At 63.9% G+C, this 16,080-nt stretch overlaps 2 protein-coding genes across 10 annotated transcripts in view; both read right to left on the bottom strand.

Annotated features, from left to right (window-relative positions):
• Nucleotides 1-323: 323 nt before the first annotated feature.
• On the bottom strand, nucleotides 324-10,928 carry INPP5E (inositol polyphosphate-5-phosphatase E). Of its 4 annotated transcripts, none has more exons than XM_025860170.2 (11): nucleotides 10,859-10,928; nucleotides 8,887-9,822; nucleotides 4,942-5,065; nucleotides 3,650-3,747; nucleotides 2,909-3,033; nucleotides 2,681-2,800; nucleotides 2,288-2,395; nucleotides 1,593-1,754; nucleotides 1,392-1,507; nucleotides 771-907; nucleotides 324-491 (listed from the first exon to the last, which is right to left on the bottom strand). In XM_025860170.2, the coding sequence occupies exons 2-11, from the start codon at nucleotides 9,600-9,602 to the stop codon at nucleotides 359-361; spliced, it is 1,839 nt and encodes a 612-aa protein (XP_025715955.1). In that variant the 5' UTR covers nucleotides 9,603-9,822; nucleotides 10,859-10,928; the 3' UTR covers nucleotides 324-358. The 4 variants fall into 4 exon arrangements, with proteins under 4 accessions (XP_025715955.1, XP_073746202.1, XP_073746203.1 ...); XM_073890101.1 differs by having other exon boundaries at nucleotides 2,288-2,434; XM_073890102.1 differs by having other exon boundaries at nucleotides 2,288-2,434; nucleotides 8,887-10,160; nucleotides 10,859-10,902.
• Nucleotides 10,929-11,216: 288 nt separating this feature from the next.
• The window catches only part of SEC16A (SEC16 homolog A, endoplasmic reticulum export factor), a 33,396-nt gene continuing 28,532 nt past the window's right edge, over nucleotides 11,217-16,080 (bottom strand). For 3 of the 6 annotated variants that reach the window (XM_073890091.1, XM_073890092.1, XM_073890090.1), the window contains exons 27-31: nucleotides 15,779-15,873; nucleotides 15,138-15,212; nucleotides 14,604-14,663; nucleotides 13,652-13,729; nucleotides 11,217-12,875 (exon numbers count right to left, since the gene is read on the bottom strand). In XM_073890091.1, coding sequence (XP_073746192.1) covers nucleotides 12,807-12,875; nucleotides 13,652-13,729; nucleotides 14,604-14,663; nucleotides 15,138-15,212; nucleotides 15,779-15,873 — 377 coding nt within the window. In that variant the 3' untranslated portion in view covers nucleotides 11,217-12,806. Of the gene's footprint in view, nucleotides 12,876-13,651; nucleotides 13,730-14,603; nucleotides 14,664-15,137; nucleotides 15,213-15,234; nucleotides 15,533-15,778; nucleotides 15,874-16,080 lie in introns of those variants that run through there. The other 3 variants (XM_025860124.2, XM_025860126.2, XM_025860129.2) reach the window with 3 other exon arrangements.

The following is a 16,080-nucleotide window of genomic DNA, read 5'->3' on the forward strand; positions in this document are numbered from 1 at the left end:
GGGGCAGGGCACCTCCCAGTTTGCACTGGAGCGGCTGCTGGGAGGCTGCCAACCCCGCTCTGGGTGAGCAGGCCGCTCCAGGCCCCGCCCCACCCAAACGCCTGCCTCGCGGCACCGCACGTGTGGCCGGCGCGGGGCCTGACGGGACGCGCTGTAAATGAGCGTGGCTGGTGTCGTTCCGGGCGGGGGCCCCGGTGCCTCAGTACCGCCTGGCCGGTCTGCTGGCCTCCCCGTGGGGTTCTTGGTAAGAAAGCGTGTCAGTCTCGAGCAGTGGTTCGTCGGCAGCCCAAAAAGAAGTCCCACACAGCAACCTCTTCGTAACCTCCCGGTGGAGGTGCCAGAGGCCCTTGGGCGGACCTCAAGAAACAGTACAAATAGTACTCGAGTGCTGATTCTTCAGAGCCTGCTGTCTCTGAATTTCTTTGGAAATCCGTCTTTTAATTCCTATTAAGTACAGTTCTCGGTCAAACTTGCCAGCAGCTAGCGGGATGCTGTGGAGGAAAGAGTGTCAGCCAGGAGGGCCGGCTGTTTCCGCAGCCTCCGGGAGGCCGACTCTGCCACCCGGTCCCTGCGGGGCCGCTGGGACCCACCGCGTACCGAGCGTGACCACCACCGCCCGCGAGCAGAACCCCCTCCGGAGCCCGGGCCAGGCCCGGCCGCATGCGTGTCAGGAACGGCCGGCCAGCCCTGACCCTCCCTTCAGATCAGGAATCCCGCCCCCCGGCGCCCCGAGGGCAGGACACGTGAGGACATGTGGCCAGGGTACTGACTTGTCTCTCCCCGGCCTCACTTTCACCCGGAACAGGCCGTACACGGGGCGATGGTCAGACGTCTTGATGCCAGGGCAGGAGGAATACTTGATGGGACAGATGTCACCCTTGTGGCGGCTTCTGTACATGACCCGGTCCTGCAGAAAAGAGCCCACAGACAGGGGCCCAGATGCTGCACAGTTTTGCTGCAGGGCTCGACCTGCATGCCCGTCACCTCGGCTGTGCTTGAGCAGAGTCCTCACGTCAGATCCCCCCCCCCCGCCCCGGAGCCTGTTCCTGGAGCCCCTCCCCCGAGCCCAGTGTGGGCACCCAGTGTGGAGGGGGTGGAGGCAGGAGCTCAACCAAGTGACAGCGTGGGGCGTGTGCCTCGCTGTCCCGGGACCAGCAGATGACTCTCAGAAGGGCCTTTGTCAGAGGGCACTGCCCCCAACCCCAGCAGTCTCGGAGAGGTGCGGTCACTAGCCCGGAGCGGCTCAGGCCCGAGTCTGATCGCACCCTGCAGGCCCCGCAGCTCGTGGGCGCTGCCCTCACGGCCAACCTCCATCCTCGGCCCACGTTCCAAAGCGCGAGCGGACCCAGACCTCGGCCGCAGAGCCGGGCTGGCGCCAGGGGCATGCTCACCGTGTAAGAGGGGGTCCTCTGCTTGGAGGTGGTGTCATAGGAGTCCTTCCCAATGTCGAACTTGTACGATGGAAGGAAGTGAATGTCCGGCTCCTGGAAACCCTTGAAGATGGACCCTGGAACAGTCACAGCCCCATGTCAACCCCGCAGGCTGTGCCTTCTTGGGGGTGGGGAGGCCACACCTCCTCCCTGAGACCTCACCTTTCTTCATCTCCTGGGTGAGCTGGTCATGCTGGAGCAGGGCAGACACCTTCTCTCCCAGGTCCTGCTTCAGGATGGCCTCCACGGCCACACGCCCACCGCTCAGACGGAAATTGAAGTCTCCAAACCAGAACACCCCATCGAACCGGGTGGTGACATCCGCTGGCCAAAATGGGAAAGCGTGTGAGTCCGGCCCTCCGTGCTGCCTTAGCGACAGGGACTGGTCTGTGTCCAGCCAGAGCCACAGGCAAGGACTCCCCAGGGAAGGGGGCGCAGCCCGTGGGGGTTGTGCCCTGCAGCCTCCTGGGTCGACAGTTGGGGTCACGATTCTCTCTCAAACAGCAACAGACATCCGGGGACGCATGGCGCCCTCACGCTCACAGGAGCCCACACTTGCCACGCACGCCGCCTCCGCCATGGCGCCGTCCCGCGGGGCAGCCAGGGGGCAGGGGAGCCTGGGGGGGGCGGGGGGGGAGGATGCAGAGCCGGGCTGGAGAGGCCAGGCTCCTCGTGAAAGCAGCCGCCAAATGCGCCGACAGGGTCACAGCTCGTGAGGAACCCAGCGCCAGGCCTCAGCGGTTTTATTTCCATTGGCCAATCTAGACTTTTCTGACCTCGATTCTCAAAAGCTCTCAAAGTTTACTTTCACTAAAGTACCCGGAGAAGAAGGCGGTGGTGCGCGGACGGGGGCTCACCAGCGTCGGAGCGGAAGGGGCTGGTGTCGGGCACGCTCTTGGGCAGGGCCAGGCCCTGGACGGTTCTGCTATAGTCCAGCAGCCTCTCGCTCACCTTCCCGTCTCCAGCTGTGAGAACAGAGCGTGGGGGGGGCCTCTCCAGCAAGGCTTGAGGACACGGGACACCTAGGTGGTCACTGCCCCCCAGCGTGCTCTACCACAGCGTCTGTGGCGGCCTGCCCCACCGGGTACTCTCGCTCTGAGCCCCACGCCCTCTGCCACACCAGCCTCCTCAGCACCCAGACTGGAGCTGAGCACTACTGGAGGGCATCGTCTCAGTGGGGCGGGGCCTCTGCCTTCCGGACTCTCCCGGCGGACATGGGGGGAGCGGTGTCCCTAGCGCCTGGAACTTACAGGTGAAGTGGGACGTGATGAAGAGGAAGGAGGTGCCAAAGAAGGTGAAGCTGACGCCCAGGGCCCCCTTGGTCTTGATATGAGATACGATGCGCGTGGTCACCGTGGAGCTCTCCACCTCTGTGGGATGGAGGGGCGAGGCTGACACGGCCGCCCCTGCCCGCCCCACGCGCACCTGTTGGGTGGGGGCGCCCAGGGCACCGGCGCAGAGCAGAGCGGCCCGCCTACCTGAGCAGAACCAGATGAGGTCCCTGCGGATGAGCACGGACATGTAGAGCGCCCCGTGGGCCGCTGAGTACAGCGTGACGTAGTGGGGGCCCAGCGTCTCCTGCAGGCGCGTCTCCCACTCCCGCCTGCAGAGGGAAGCCAGGACAGCCTGGGAAGGGGGCTGGAACCTCCCAGACCCACCACGCCTCACCCTGCAGCCCAGACAGCCCCGCCATCGGGCCTCGCCCTGCAGGGAGAGTGGCGGACCCACAAGCAACACGAGGTTCCCTGGGCGGCTTCCAGGCCGGTGCTCTCCCGCTACCCCGAGGGCCTGGAGCCTGGCCCCTTCCCCTGGGTCAGGGGCACCTGCGCACGGCAGGCCTCCTGCGGCTTCCTGAGGGGTGGGACTCCCGGGTCCTGCCCTCGCCCTGCAAACCCCAGCCGTGTGGCCAGGGCGCTACAGACCTAGGACCCCACGGAGGGGTCGGGCTTGAGCCGGGGCTACCACAGCTCTTCACTGCCGTTCTTAGATCAGCAGTGAGTCAACAAGAAGTGAAGCTCACTTATTCCAAGTTCTCTGGGCCGCCCACAGACCAGGAAGCGGCTCTGGCGGGCAGCCCCGGCCTGCTGTGGCCTCGGGCCTCACCCCACATGGGGCTCTCGGGCCACAGCAGCTTCCGCCCCGAAGGCCGACCTCAGCGCCGTTCCCAGGGACTGGGGGGCTGACGGGCTGGGCAGACGTGGGGCAGGGGTGCACCTTACCTGTCGGAGCAGCCCTCCTGGACCCCGACGACGTACAGGTCCTGGGCGTAGTCGGCCTCGGCGGGCAGCAGGAGCTCGTCCAGGTTTGGGGGCAGCTCCTGCAAAGAACCGTGTATAGCAAGAGGCTCCCGCAGAGCCAGCAGCCCCAGCCTCTCCTGCAGCACGGGGACCAGCGCTGCCCGTGGGACGCGTCCAGGGGAGCCTCAGGTCTGGGCAGGCCGCCCTCCACCCCACTTGGTCACCGCCACGCCTGCATCTGTGCCGCGCCCTCACCACGTGGCCCGTGCCCCCAGATGCACTCCGGTGGGGAGGTGGTGCTGCCCGGGCCGGGCGCCCTGATCCTGCAGGTGAGCCCTCCCCCACCCTGCGGCTGCATGTCATGGCCTCCAAGCCCTCAGGGCCCTGGACAAGAGCGCCGTCCCATGGACAGTGGTGCCACCGGCCTGGGCACCTGCCTCCTTCAGCCCGAGGGAGAATCACTTCTGTCTCCTTCTGGGGGCTGTGTCGTCAGGGCCCCTGGTTCTTCAGCCAAACTGTGCTGGTGGCGGCCCTGCCTTGTTTCCCCTGCAGCGCCCATCCCCCAGTGCCAGCCTGGGGCACCACTGTGTGGAGGGACGGGCCTTCTGTGATGTCACCATGACAACCACCGTGCCCCCTCGCCCCACCCAGGGGCGTGCTGGGCACTCCACGCCCAGCCCCCAGAAGTCAGAGCACATGCGGGGGACGGAGACCGCCGACCCGGCGACAGTCCTTGCTGCAAGGAGGGAGGCCCGGGGAGAGACGGCTGAGCTGGAGACAAAGCCACCTGCACAGTGTCCAGGAGCCCCCAGGAGCACAGGCCAGAGATGAGGGTGCAGACTTCTGGCCTGTGCGTGGTCAGGACACAAAGCACCCGTCTTGGCAGAGCGGCTAGAGGCCTCCGCTGTCACCTGCTCACAGAAGCTGCCGAGTGAACGTAACCCAGGGTGACCCCAAGTTGACAAGGACCAGACCAGGCTGTGCAGGCTCCCGGACGGTCAAGGCTGGCCCAGCGGTGGGGTGTGGACGGGGAGGTTGTGCGTGGGGGCGGGGGCTCTAGGGAAATCTCTGTTCCCTTCAAATCCGCCGTGAGCCTAAAGCTATCCTAAAAACAAACATGCATGTGTAAGAAAACCACGTTCCGTCCCCAGGCAGTGGGGAGGTGGGTGAGGCAGGGGCCTTCTGGGTGACCCAGGTGTTGGGGAGAGGCCAGGCAGACGGTGTGCGGCGCGGAGGCCCCAGGAGAGAACCCGAGTGGGGAGTGGACGGCTTACCTTCTGGCCCTGCATGTTCCAGGTGGCCACGAAGAGGGCCATGTTGCGGTCTGGGAAGTACCGGGCCAGCTCCTCTGCCCCCATCAGTGCCCCGCTCGCCAGGAGACTCCCCTCCAGGTAGCTCCTGTGGAGAGAGGGCAGCCGGAAGTCGAGGGTCTGAACGGGCAGACCCAGGGAGGGGCCAGGTGCAGGGACACACCTGCCGGCACACCTGCAACCTCAGGCCCCCGCAGTTGTGTGGAACCCCAGTTTTCGGGAGGCTTCCCTTCTCAGGGGTTTCCTGAGAGCCCACGGGTTGGCAGGAGGCATAGCGCGATGGTCCACTGCCCTCTTGGAAAACCCGCTGTGTTCACAATTCTACAAACACCAGCACGCGTTCAACTTTTCGGTCGCCTCCTGAGACCAAGGACTTGAAGGTGACATCTGGGCTCTTGGCCCTGGACAGCAGCGGCCTGGGGCAACGCGCGCCCTGGGCCAGGGGCTTGCCTCCACCTCAGCGTGGCCTCGGGGGCCCTGAAAGCTACAGGGGGCACGTCCACCCTCACGACAACCGCCGGTCACAACTCGTTTCAAGAGTTCCGGAGCACGGCGTGCGCATGGTTACGGCCCCGGCCCCGGCCCTGCTGGGCTCCGCGGACAGCGGGGCGAGCCCGTGCGGCCACAGAGCTTCATCTGGGGACTGCAGAGTCTGAGTGTCCTGTAATTTTCACGTATCGTGAAACAGTAGCACCGTCTTCTCAACCATGAGAAAACCGTCCTCAGCCGACGGACCGAACAAAAAAGGGCTAAGACTGCGTTTGTGCCCTTGTCCAGCCGGTGGCCTCGTGGCTGCTCTCGCCTGCACAGGTGGGCGAGCCCAGCATGTGCACACAGGCCCGGTCACCCGTGCTAGGGCGCGACACCAGCCTCCCTGTGTCACCTCTCCTCTTGCACGGTGTCCACCTGTGGCCGCCTGTCTTTCTCCAACTGTCTGTGGTCCTCCTTTTGCTGGGAGCTCTCCTTCCAGAACCTTCTTCCAACCCAGCTTGAGATCAGTCAGGACACTCCTGGAATCAGAACCCAGGCAATGGCCATTCCTGTATTTGGTCATTTTGTCTCCTAGGTCTCTTAGTGCCATCCATCTGCTGCAGACACTGACCACCCGTCCCCCTGCACACCCAGAGGGGGCCTCCATCGTCTCCTGAGTGTTGGTCATATCAGAGGCTGATTAGACTCCATTCCTATGTCCTGGCAGATGTACCCCAATAAGCTCCGTGGGTCCTATCCCTACTCCAGTGATGCCAAGATGGTGGCCTGATCAGTCCACAAGAACAGCCCTCATTGTCAGCCATCACCCTGATGGCCGCGTGCCAGTGAGGGCTCTTTCAAAGTGCTCTTTCCAGCACCCGGGGTGGCTGATCGTTCCTTCTGAGGCCCCCCCTTGTTCCCAGCAGGCAGGGCTGTCCAGTCCCGTCTGTCAGGGGTAGGCCAAGCGGGCTGTGTGCCAAGGCCTGGCAGCCGGGCACTGCGGTGCAGGAAGATGGGGGGGGGGCAGTGGGCTGCAGAGGGGGTGGGGTCCGAACACTGGGGGGGACCACCAGGTGCCGCTGATCGCACCTGGCTTCCGCCCTTCTCCCCACCCCGCGCCCCTCCACGCTGCCCCGCACACACCTCCCCCGCCGGCCTCCACCTTCCGGAACGTGGGAGAACCTTTCCCCTGCGGCCGCTCGGCCCGGCCCCGCCACCGCGGCTTACCCGGGCTTCATAATGGACGGCTCGTTCGGCAGCGTCCTTGAGAAACCGGCCCAACGTTGTTAACAGACACCCCGAGTACTTTCCAAGCCTCTGACGACTCTCCACCCCGCGCCCCGCACCGTCCACAGCAGCTGGCCGGTTGAGCACGGGGGTCTCCGCTCTGACCTCGGCCAGGTCCCGCCTGTTTGTGGCCAGTCTGTGAGCTAAGAACCGTTTTCACGCTTGCAAACGGTTCGGCGAAGAAAACCAGTGTTTCGTGACACGGGAAAATGACCTAAAATCCAAACGTCGGTGCCGTTAAATGAGGCGCCGCCCCGCCGCGGCGGTCTGCTTCTCCCCGACCCCGGCAGATGTGCGCACGCCCACGGAAGGGGGACGCTGACTCTCCAGCTCTTCTCAGAGGAAGTGTGCTCATGCCCGTTCTAGAGCACACCGAGGGGCTGAGACGGGGTCTTCAGGCCGCAGAACTGGGGTGAGGGATCCCCATCATCCTGCTGTTTGCTGCTCGTCTGAAAACAGTGAATCGAGGACCCGATTCTGAGACGAGAGTCCCGTCTTCTGGAACGAGCGGTGTGCGAGTCACACACCGCTCCCGTGGGGGTGACACTGCAGGTGCACGAAGCCTCGCCGGCTTCCGGAAACCCTAGCGGAGGAACCGGTTCTGTCCGGCACGGCAGGGCTCGCCATCAGCTTCCTCTGCCTCCTGACCCTCAGAACCCACACGGGGGACCCCTGGTGGCCACGGGGGCTTTGCAGCGTGGTTAGTTAAGGATGGCAACGTGGGAGCGTCCCAGATGGAGGGTGGGCACTAGATCCAATGACCAGCGCCCCTGTGGGAGGAGAGATGGGTGAGGGCAGAGGCCGGAGGGGCACTGGGGCCGCCGGGAGCTGGAAGAGCGGGAGGGACCCTCCCCTGGAGGCTCCGGAAGGAGCGCAGCCTTGCGACACCGGGATTTCTGACTGGAGGTCTCCAGAACTGGGAGAGAATATGGTCCTGTTGTTTCAGGACTTCTGGTTTGGGGTCCTGGGTCACGGACACCAGTGCAGTGACCATCCCACCATCTGCTGGCTCTGGTCCAGCTGGGCTGGTGCTGGCCTGGTGTGGACGGGAGAGGGCAGCAGGTGGAGTGGTGGTGAGGAATTTGGTGAGGGAAGTGGGGCCAGGGCCTCACCCGGGGCCTTGGGTGCCATGCTGGGGAGTGGGTGGTGCGGGGACCCCCAAGTCAGGGCCTGTGTGTGCTTCAAACAACCCGCCCAACCCTGGTAGGGAGCAGCGGCCTGGGCCAAGTGGCAGGAGAGTGGCAGCGGGGGCCCCACGACTGAGGTCCCCGGGGAAGACCAGACTTGGACAGGCTGGGCTTGGAAGTATCCGGGACCCCCGGTCTGTCGGCTGGAGCCAGAAGCATGCCCAGGAGTCACGAGCGAAGGAAAGGCATCAGGGGGGGAAGCGCCTGGCTAGGTTCTTTGGAAGCTATAATAAAGTCAAAACGCATTAGCCACTAAAGTCCCGTAAAGCCTGGAAACCAAGCGTCCTCTGTCGTTGTAGGGCCAAGTGGGAGCTGATGGACTACGGGGCGCTCAGCAAACAGTCTGAGCCGCAGAGAAATTGCGACACTCCTGGAAGCAACGTGCAGCCAATCGGGCCCTGCACGCCCTCCCTGCAGCCAGCGAGCGGCCCAGGGGGCCCCCTCTCTGAGGCCCGAGAGGCCCCCTCCAGCTATCTGTCCCGGCAGCCTGGTGGGCGCACAGAGCTCCGCCCCGGCTGCTCGCGCTGCAGGCCTACAGCACCAGCCGGGGCCCGGGAGGCCCCTCCGCGACGGAGTGCGGAAGTGACAGCACCGCTCAAGGCTACACGGCGGGACCCTGCGGCCACACAGAGGGCAACACGGACACACCCACGCTGACCCAGGAAGCTGTCCCGACGCTCAGAACCAGAGAGAGCCAACGAGATACGGCATTGTGTGCAGAAGGTCACGGATGCCTCTGAACCATGGTTCACAGGCACGCGTGCTCTGAGTGATGCTGAAACACAGAGGGAAAGTTCTGGAAGGGGTGTCCCTCTGGGAAGGAGCTGGGCGGTTAGCCTCCACACCTCCACACCACACAGTTTTACAAGAAAACCTTCACGTGCTTCTCGAGGAGGCTGCACACGAACGCTAAAACAAGCCACAGAGGATGCCCCCCACCCCCCCGACCCCCTGGAGGCCCTACCTGCTCCGGACGTCCTTGGCGCGGATGGGCGCCAGGAGGCTGAAGGATTTGGCATCACAGGCCAGGGGGCTTGGGGGCCGGCTGGGGCCCAGGCTGCTGTGGGCCCGGAACAGTCTGCTCTGCAGGCGGGACTTGCAGTCGGTCTGAACCGAGTCCACCCTGTCTGTTGACCGCAGGGCATTGGAGGCCACCTTCTGGCCCACAGCCGGCAGCCTGCTGGGGCTCCCAGCCAAGGCCCCGTCCCGGTGCAGGAGGTCCAGGGAAGTGCCGATCATTCCGGAGATACAGTGACCCCACGAGTTCGGGCTCCCTCCGGCGCTGCCCTGGGCCCTGCGGGATGTGGGGATTTCCTGCAAGGAGGTGCTCAGGCAGGGTGGGGAGTCGGTGTGGGTGGGGGCCCTGGGGACCTCGTCCTGCAAGGAGCCCCTAGAGGGGCTGGCCCCACTGCGTGCGGCCAGGTCCTCGTGGCTGGTTTGAAAACGCCGCCTCCTCCATGCCTTCTCGTCCAGTGACAGAGCTCGCTCCAGCCGGGGCCTCGTCGGTGGCTTTGGGGTGAAGGGTGTGGCCTTGGCTTGTGGGTCCTCATTGCTGATTTGTGCTGGAAGGTTCAGAGGGAGCACCGGGCTCTTCTCAGGGCCCTGACCGTTGTTGGTAGGCGGGGACCCTGGGTGGGCTGCGAGGCCTCTGCCCGTGTTTGGAAGCTGTCCCTTGAGCATTCTGTCTTCAGGCTGCAGATGCCCCCAGGCGGCAGGCTGCGGGGGAGATGCCTCTGAACGGCCCAGGCCCGCTACCTTGGGACAGTCTAGGGGCCAGAGCGCAGGTGCTGGCAGCCCAGCCCCCCCGCCCCGGGGGGAGGCCCCAGGAGACAACTCCCGCTGGGCGCTACCGGTGAAGCCCAGGGTCAGGGATGCACGGTCAGACGTCGGCAGGCAGTCACTGAGGAGAGAAGGCACAGGGGCTCCCCTTCAGGCCCGGGCCGGCCGGTCGGGGCAGGGCCCGTTGCTGCATGGCTAGGAGCCCTGAAGTCCCGCTGTCTCCCACAGGAGCCTACAGGAAAACCCAGCTATCGGCCTCCCACAGCCACGGCCCCCATGCCAGGTGAATGCTCCCACGGCACCGCCGTGGTCCAGGGTGACAGAGGGACAGGCCAGCAGCAGTCTAGCAAGAACACACACTGAGACGTTCGCCCGTTGCCTCCTCCTGGGAGGTGGGCGCAAGCGGCTCTCTCAGGATGGGAAGCCACCACGCCGACCGGCCTGCCGCTCCGTGGGGTGCTAAGGGTGACCAGGGGAGAACCATAACCCCAAGGTCAAGGCCAGTGCCTGTAGCCTCCGATGGGGATGGGGGGGGTCCCTGCGCCCTCACTCACCTGCGTGCCCACCCCCATCGCTCCTCCCGCAGACCCCGCCCCAAGAGAGGTACCCTCTGCAGGTTGGAGGCCAAGCCGCCACCGCCACCAAAGGCCCGAGGCTCAGAACCTGGGAGCCAGTGAGGCCGCCGCGGGGTCCCCAGGGCAACGACCGCAGCGCAGTCGGACCCCGCCCCCGCCCCCGCCCAAGGGTCAACTTGAACTCCGGACTCCTGCTCCTGTCCCCGCCCGGGGGTCACCCCCACGCCCTGGACCCGCGCCCCCGCCCCGTCCAGGGTCGCCCCGCGCTTCGGACTCGCGCCCCCGCCCAGGGGTCACTCCGCGCCCCGGATACGCGCCCCCGCCCCGCCGAGGGGTCGCCCCGCGCTTCGGACCCGCGCCCCGCACCCCCGCCCAGGCGTCACCCTGCGCCCCAGATCCGCATCCCCGCCCAGAGGTCGCCCCGCGCCCTGGATACGAGTCCCCTCCCCTGCAGAGCGTCGCCCCGCGCCCTGGATCCGCGCCCCCGCCCCGCCCAGGGGTCACCCCGCGCCCCGCATCCCCGCCCAGGGGTCACCCCGCGCCCCGGACCCGCACCCCTGCCCGGGGTCGCCCCGCGCCCACCTCTCTGCGCCGCCGGCTCCCCGGCCCTGCGGGCCCGGCCGCCGCTCCCCGGCAACGGGCGTCTGCGGCATCCCGGGCTCGGCCCCCGCAGCGGCCCCTAGCGGCCGGAGGACCCAGCGCGCCCGCGAGCGCCGCCCCTCCCCCACCCTGCGGCTCCCCAGGCTCCAGGGGTGGGGGGGCCACACCGGGCCTGCCCAAGGGACGCACCTCACTTGCTGTCAAGGCGGGGGTGGGTGGGTGTGGGCGTGGGTTCCCCAGCAGACCCCCCCTCCTGCCCCCACCCGCAGGCAGGGGCCTTGTCCCATCCCCCCACACCACCCCTGGTGACCCACAGACAAAAGGGAACAGATGAGGGCGCTTGCGAGCGCAAAATACTTTATTTACCAATTTGCAGTGTAACAATTTGCATCTAGGAAAAATAGCAGCTCCCGCCTGGCCTGGGAGGGAGCTTCTTGAATCAAAAGTTGCTGGCAGTCGGCGCAGGCAACGGCGGGCAGGCCAGGTGGAGGAAGCTGGGGGGTGCCCGGAGGGTCTGGGGTCCCAGGACCCCACTGAGTTTGGACCAAGGGACACAGAGGCTGCTGCCCGGGCAACCGCCCCGGCCTCTCTCAAAGTGACAGGGGTCATGTACCCAGACGTGCACGTGGGTGACCCTTCCTAGATGACCCAGGGCCCCAGGGAAACGGGAGGCCTGCGCGAATTCCACAGTTATACCATTTCTGCACTTAGATTTAAAATACCAAACTACGTTCCCCAGCAGAACCTACAGAAATTATTTTCTAATGATTCTTATAAATATTTAAATCTTTTCTGCAGTTTCTTCAGAGCTAACAAGAATGTGAGTAATTTTCAGAACAGTCGATGAAGCCGTAAAGCTTGGAGTCCGGGGGGAGGGCTCTCCCTTTGTGGTTTCAGGTGGCTGGTGGTCGGCACACGACCGGCGGAAGATCTGGTGTGGGAGAACGGAGGCAGGGCCTCAGACTCGGAGCACGTGTCAGCAAAGTCGTCTCCGCCCTCTTCAAGATGTCACCGACCCGAGAGGACGTCAGGCGAGAGAAAGCAAGGCAAGTGGATGGCGCCGTGAAGACCAGTCACGACCGAGCACAGGGTCGATGATCACACACAGGTCGTGGCAGCCCCTCACGGTTCTCTGACGAGGAGTCTGATCAGGCTATTCACAGCCTGGAAAAACCCAAATCCAATCTGTTACAGTGACAGTTTTAGTACTGGTGGGTCCATGGGGACCAGTCCCGTGTGGGACGCAGCTGTCAGAGGCAGGACCGCCTCTCGTGGACGGGCAAAGCCAGGCCCCTGGGTCGCATGGGACACAAAGAAGCAGCTGGAGATGTCTCTGCTACCGGACAGAGATGCACTTCAGTGACTCGGGCCTCTCTCAGAAAGCTAACCGAATTCTCGCTAAACCGAGTCCACAGTTCCTTGAGGACTCTGACGCAGAAAGGACCTCCCAGGGCCGCCAGGCAGGCAGTGGGGCCTCTCCTGGCCCCAAGGCTCGCTCTTCACTCAGCGTTTTAAAGAACCCTTGGCGGGGGGGGGGGGGGGGGGCGCATAAGGAACGGTTAGGTTTGCAGAGACACCTGGGTTCCTCAAGAGCAAAGTCTTTCCTGCAGCCAAGATGCCTCCAGCCTCGCCCAGCACAACGCTCTTCCACAACTGAGACTGTTTTACCCTTAAATCACTGTTGGGTGAACGAAGGAGCAAAGAGCTCCCCGTCTGGGGCAGCCTCGTACAGGAGCTGTGCACCTGGCCCTGGCCGCCCTTCACAGACGGTGGGGGGGGGGGGGAGGAAAAAGAGGCACGATCACGGTGGGGGTCACTCCTGTGCCCACTCGGGAACACGGGGATGTTGCAGGTGACCCGTCGGAGCTCTCGGGGGAGCATAATAATGATTTCAGGGTTCCAGATGCTACACTCCGGGACGCGGACCCTTCTAGCTCAACGCCGGGTATTTTCTCTGCCCAATCCTCCCCATCCTTGCGCCTCCCGAGGGGGCCGAGACCTGGAAAGACAAGGAAGAGCGCTGACTTCCACGCGCCCAGCCTCCGAGGCCGGCAGCATCCCGGGAACACCCGCGAGGCTCGGGTGTGCGGGACCGTCTACACCGACCCACGGGCAGCCCCCAGTAACCGACCAGGTGGGGACCAAATCGGGCGGTCTCTTTAAAGGTGTCTGCGGTTTTGTCGGGTGGTGGGAGGGGAGGCCGATGCCGGCGGCCGCCCCAGGAGAACCCGTGGGCAGCACATGGGCATTTACCTCTGCCCCCTTGCAAATCCTAGTGGGAACGAACATCAAAGAATTCGTGTACAGCACAGGCTACAAGATGGAGGTAACAGGACAAGAAAAAAAAAATCTTGGAGCAGAAAAGCAGATGCGCGGCGGCCAGGTTGTAACTCGAGTGGGACGTGGTCGCCCTGAGGTCGGGGTGGCGAGGTGCCGAGGGAGCAGGTCTGGCGACCCCAGGCAGTGAGGGCAGGGGCCGCACCAGGACACCTGGGCTCAGGTGAGAGTTTCTATCCTGAATGCCAGGACGACCCCTCCCCACTCCTCGGCTCCCCCCAAACTGGCAGCCAGTCTGTACACTGCAGGACATGGGCTGGCAGGTGAAGGGCGGCCAAGGCCAGCACGTGGGAGTCAGACCCAGACCCACGGCGCAGCGTGTCAGCAGGAAAGCGCAGGAGCCCCCGCTCGGCCAGGAGCAGGGGAGGGGCAGACCAGGGAGAAGGGGCACGGGCGCGGTGGGTCGCAGCACGGGCTGGGGGACAGGAGAGCACTGACCTGTGCCAACTGAGCAGGGCTGTAGAAGGGCACGGCTGCCCCGGGAGCGGCCCCTGCAGGGGGGTGGGCACTGGAAGCCTGAGAACCACAGAGAGCCCGTGTCAACACAGTGCCGTGACAGCAGTTTACTCCCTTCGTGAACACAGACACTACTCCTGGGGGACCGTTTACAGTGCTCTAAGGAAGCCACCGAAGCAGGTCGAAGACACTTCTCGCAACACTGGATTTAATTACGTCAGGTTCACGGGAAAATGGTTAAGACAGAAAGCAGCATGCAGAGAGAAATGCCTTAACACCAGAACATGCGGGAACGAGGAGTGCACGGCACCAAGACGTCCCATTAGCGTCGACTTTAAGCAGTTAGTAAACATTTTTGATTACTTCAGACCTCCGGTATCCAGCTATCAAATCCAGTGTTTTAGTATGCAAATAAAAAGGTCACACGAAGCCTTCTACTGAGCCAATGGAAATGCGTTGTTCCACGATACACAGAAAAGATGAGGCATTCCTTTATCTCCCGCCCAGACTGGCCAAAGGACAGCTCCCCGCCGCCCTCGGCCTGGCCCACGAGACGCTGTCTCGCGCTCGGTCAGAGAACAGAAGTCCCTCCTGCCCCCGGCGGGCTTCTGAGACCCACTCACACACGGCGAGCCTACGCCAGAGGCCGGCCATGTGGAAAAACCAATCCAGAAAGAACACAATTACAAGACTGCAATCATTCACTAGGACCATTTTGGGGTCCAAATGCTTGTCAGTGCCTCTGGACGGCTCCCGACTCCCCGAGGGCCCTGGGAGAAAGGAACACTGCATCGTCTGACGTGCAGCGGACGGGGAGGCAGTGGGGCGCGTTAGCGACGCGGGCACGGCGGCCAGCCAGCACAGCGCTCTCGGAGGGAACACAGAGGCGACCCAGTTCAACTCGTGTTCAGTGAGAACCGCCAGCCACAGGTACCTGATAAAAATGCTGGCTTACTTCACGTGATAATGAACTCATTGAACTACAGCGTGAAAGCTACAAAACAGCAAGAACACACACAAAACACAGACAAATAAAAAATCAACATGCATGTTGCTGCTCCAAGCAGTCAGTTTAACCCCAGAGAGCTTCATGACGCCGTTAGAATCAGTACAGTCCAAATGGGAGAAAAGCCAGAGTTAGCTTAAAACGCCTACTTTCGTGGACAGTTTTTTATGGAGAACACGCCCCTAGCTGGGGGCCTTCGGCAGCCCTGCTGTGTGAGCGGAGCCTGGGGCGGGTGTGCTCCAGCTCTGCTCGACGTGGGGCTCCCGGGCAACTCTGCACGGACCACTGGGACCGTCTGTTGTGCGAGAACACGACACCTTGCAGGTTCTAAAAAGCTGCTAAACCGCCTTTTCCGACTCGTCAACACTCGCTTTTAAAAGAAGAAGCCACTTGGACAATACACACGAGTGAAGTGCCGGGTCTGGCTTCGGGGAAGGTCCTCTCCTACGGGGAGCGCCTTACCTCTCCTCCCTGGGAACTGTCCTCACGGGTGGGTGGGAGCTCAGGGCCGGGGAGCGACGCCGAGGAGCCGAACGCCTATCAGAGGAAGAAGACATGCAGTCCTCCTCACTGGGCGGAACGGCACGGCCCCCCTCTGGCCCCGGCGCCGAGGCGCTCCGCTCGGTGTAAAGCATCCCTCTGAACAGCTGCAGGGCCCACGGGCTCCACTGCGGACGGACGGCCCATCCCTAGGGAACGCGGACCCTGGGCCCTGCGATGGCATTATCACCCCATCTTCGAGCAGGAAACAGGCTTTGAGGAGTTACGTAACCCCTTACGTGTTAAGCAGCTCATTAACTGGGGAACCAGGCTTGCAATCCACTGTGTCCACCTCAGACACCAAACTCTGAATGATCCTATTTCACGTGCAAGTTCCCAAAACTAAAAAACATCTCTATGACACGGATTCCAGTAACCACGTGCACATGGTTATCCTCTGCTTCTCTTGAGGACCTCTGTTCGAGGGAGAGAGACTTCCGACAGACACAGACTCGGCCCCTGGGTGCACAGCGGGCCTGATGCAAAGGTCGGGGCCAACTTTCCTGGGCAGGGTGCGGGGCAAACCCTCACCGACCTCCTGCCTGTCCTGTGTCCCCGCTCACCTGGGGCTCCGAGGCCGGCTCTAGGTTGGCTGGACCCCCTGCAGGCGCCTGCCCTTCCCTGCTGGCCCCCTCTGCAGGGGGGGCTTCCTCTGCGTCTGTGAAGGGGACAGTGCGGGAAGTTGTCATTCCATCTAAAACACTGCTGGCCTTACATTTCCCACAGTCCCACTCGTGGGGGACAGGGAAAGCAGCCCGTGAACGAGCAGATGAACCCAGGCTCCCCGCACATCGGCTGGGTCACTCTTCCTATGGGAGATGAAAGCCGGAGGCTCTCAGAAAAGGGGTCAGAGGTCAGAAGGTCC

This window comes from Callorhinus ursinus, unplaced genomic scaffold, assembly GCF_003265705.2.
Source record: "Callorhinus ursinus isolate GAN/ISIS: 27379988/994484 unplaced genomic scaffold, GSC_fseal_2.0 scaffold126, whole genome shotgun sequence".
Taxonomy (NCBI): domain Eukaryota; kingdom Metazoa; phylum Chordata; class Mammalia; order Carnivora; family Otariidae; genus Callorhinus; species Callorhinus ursinus.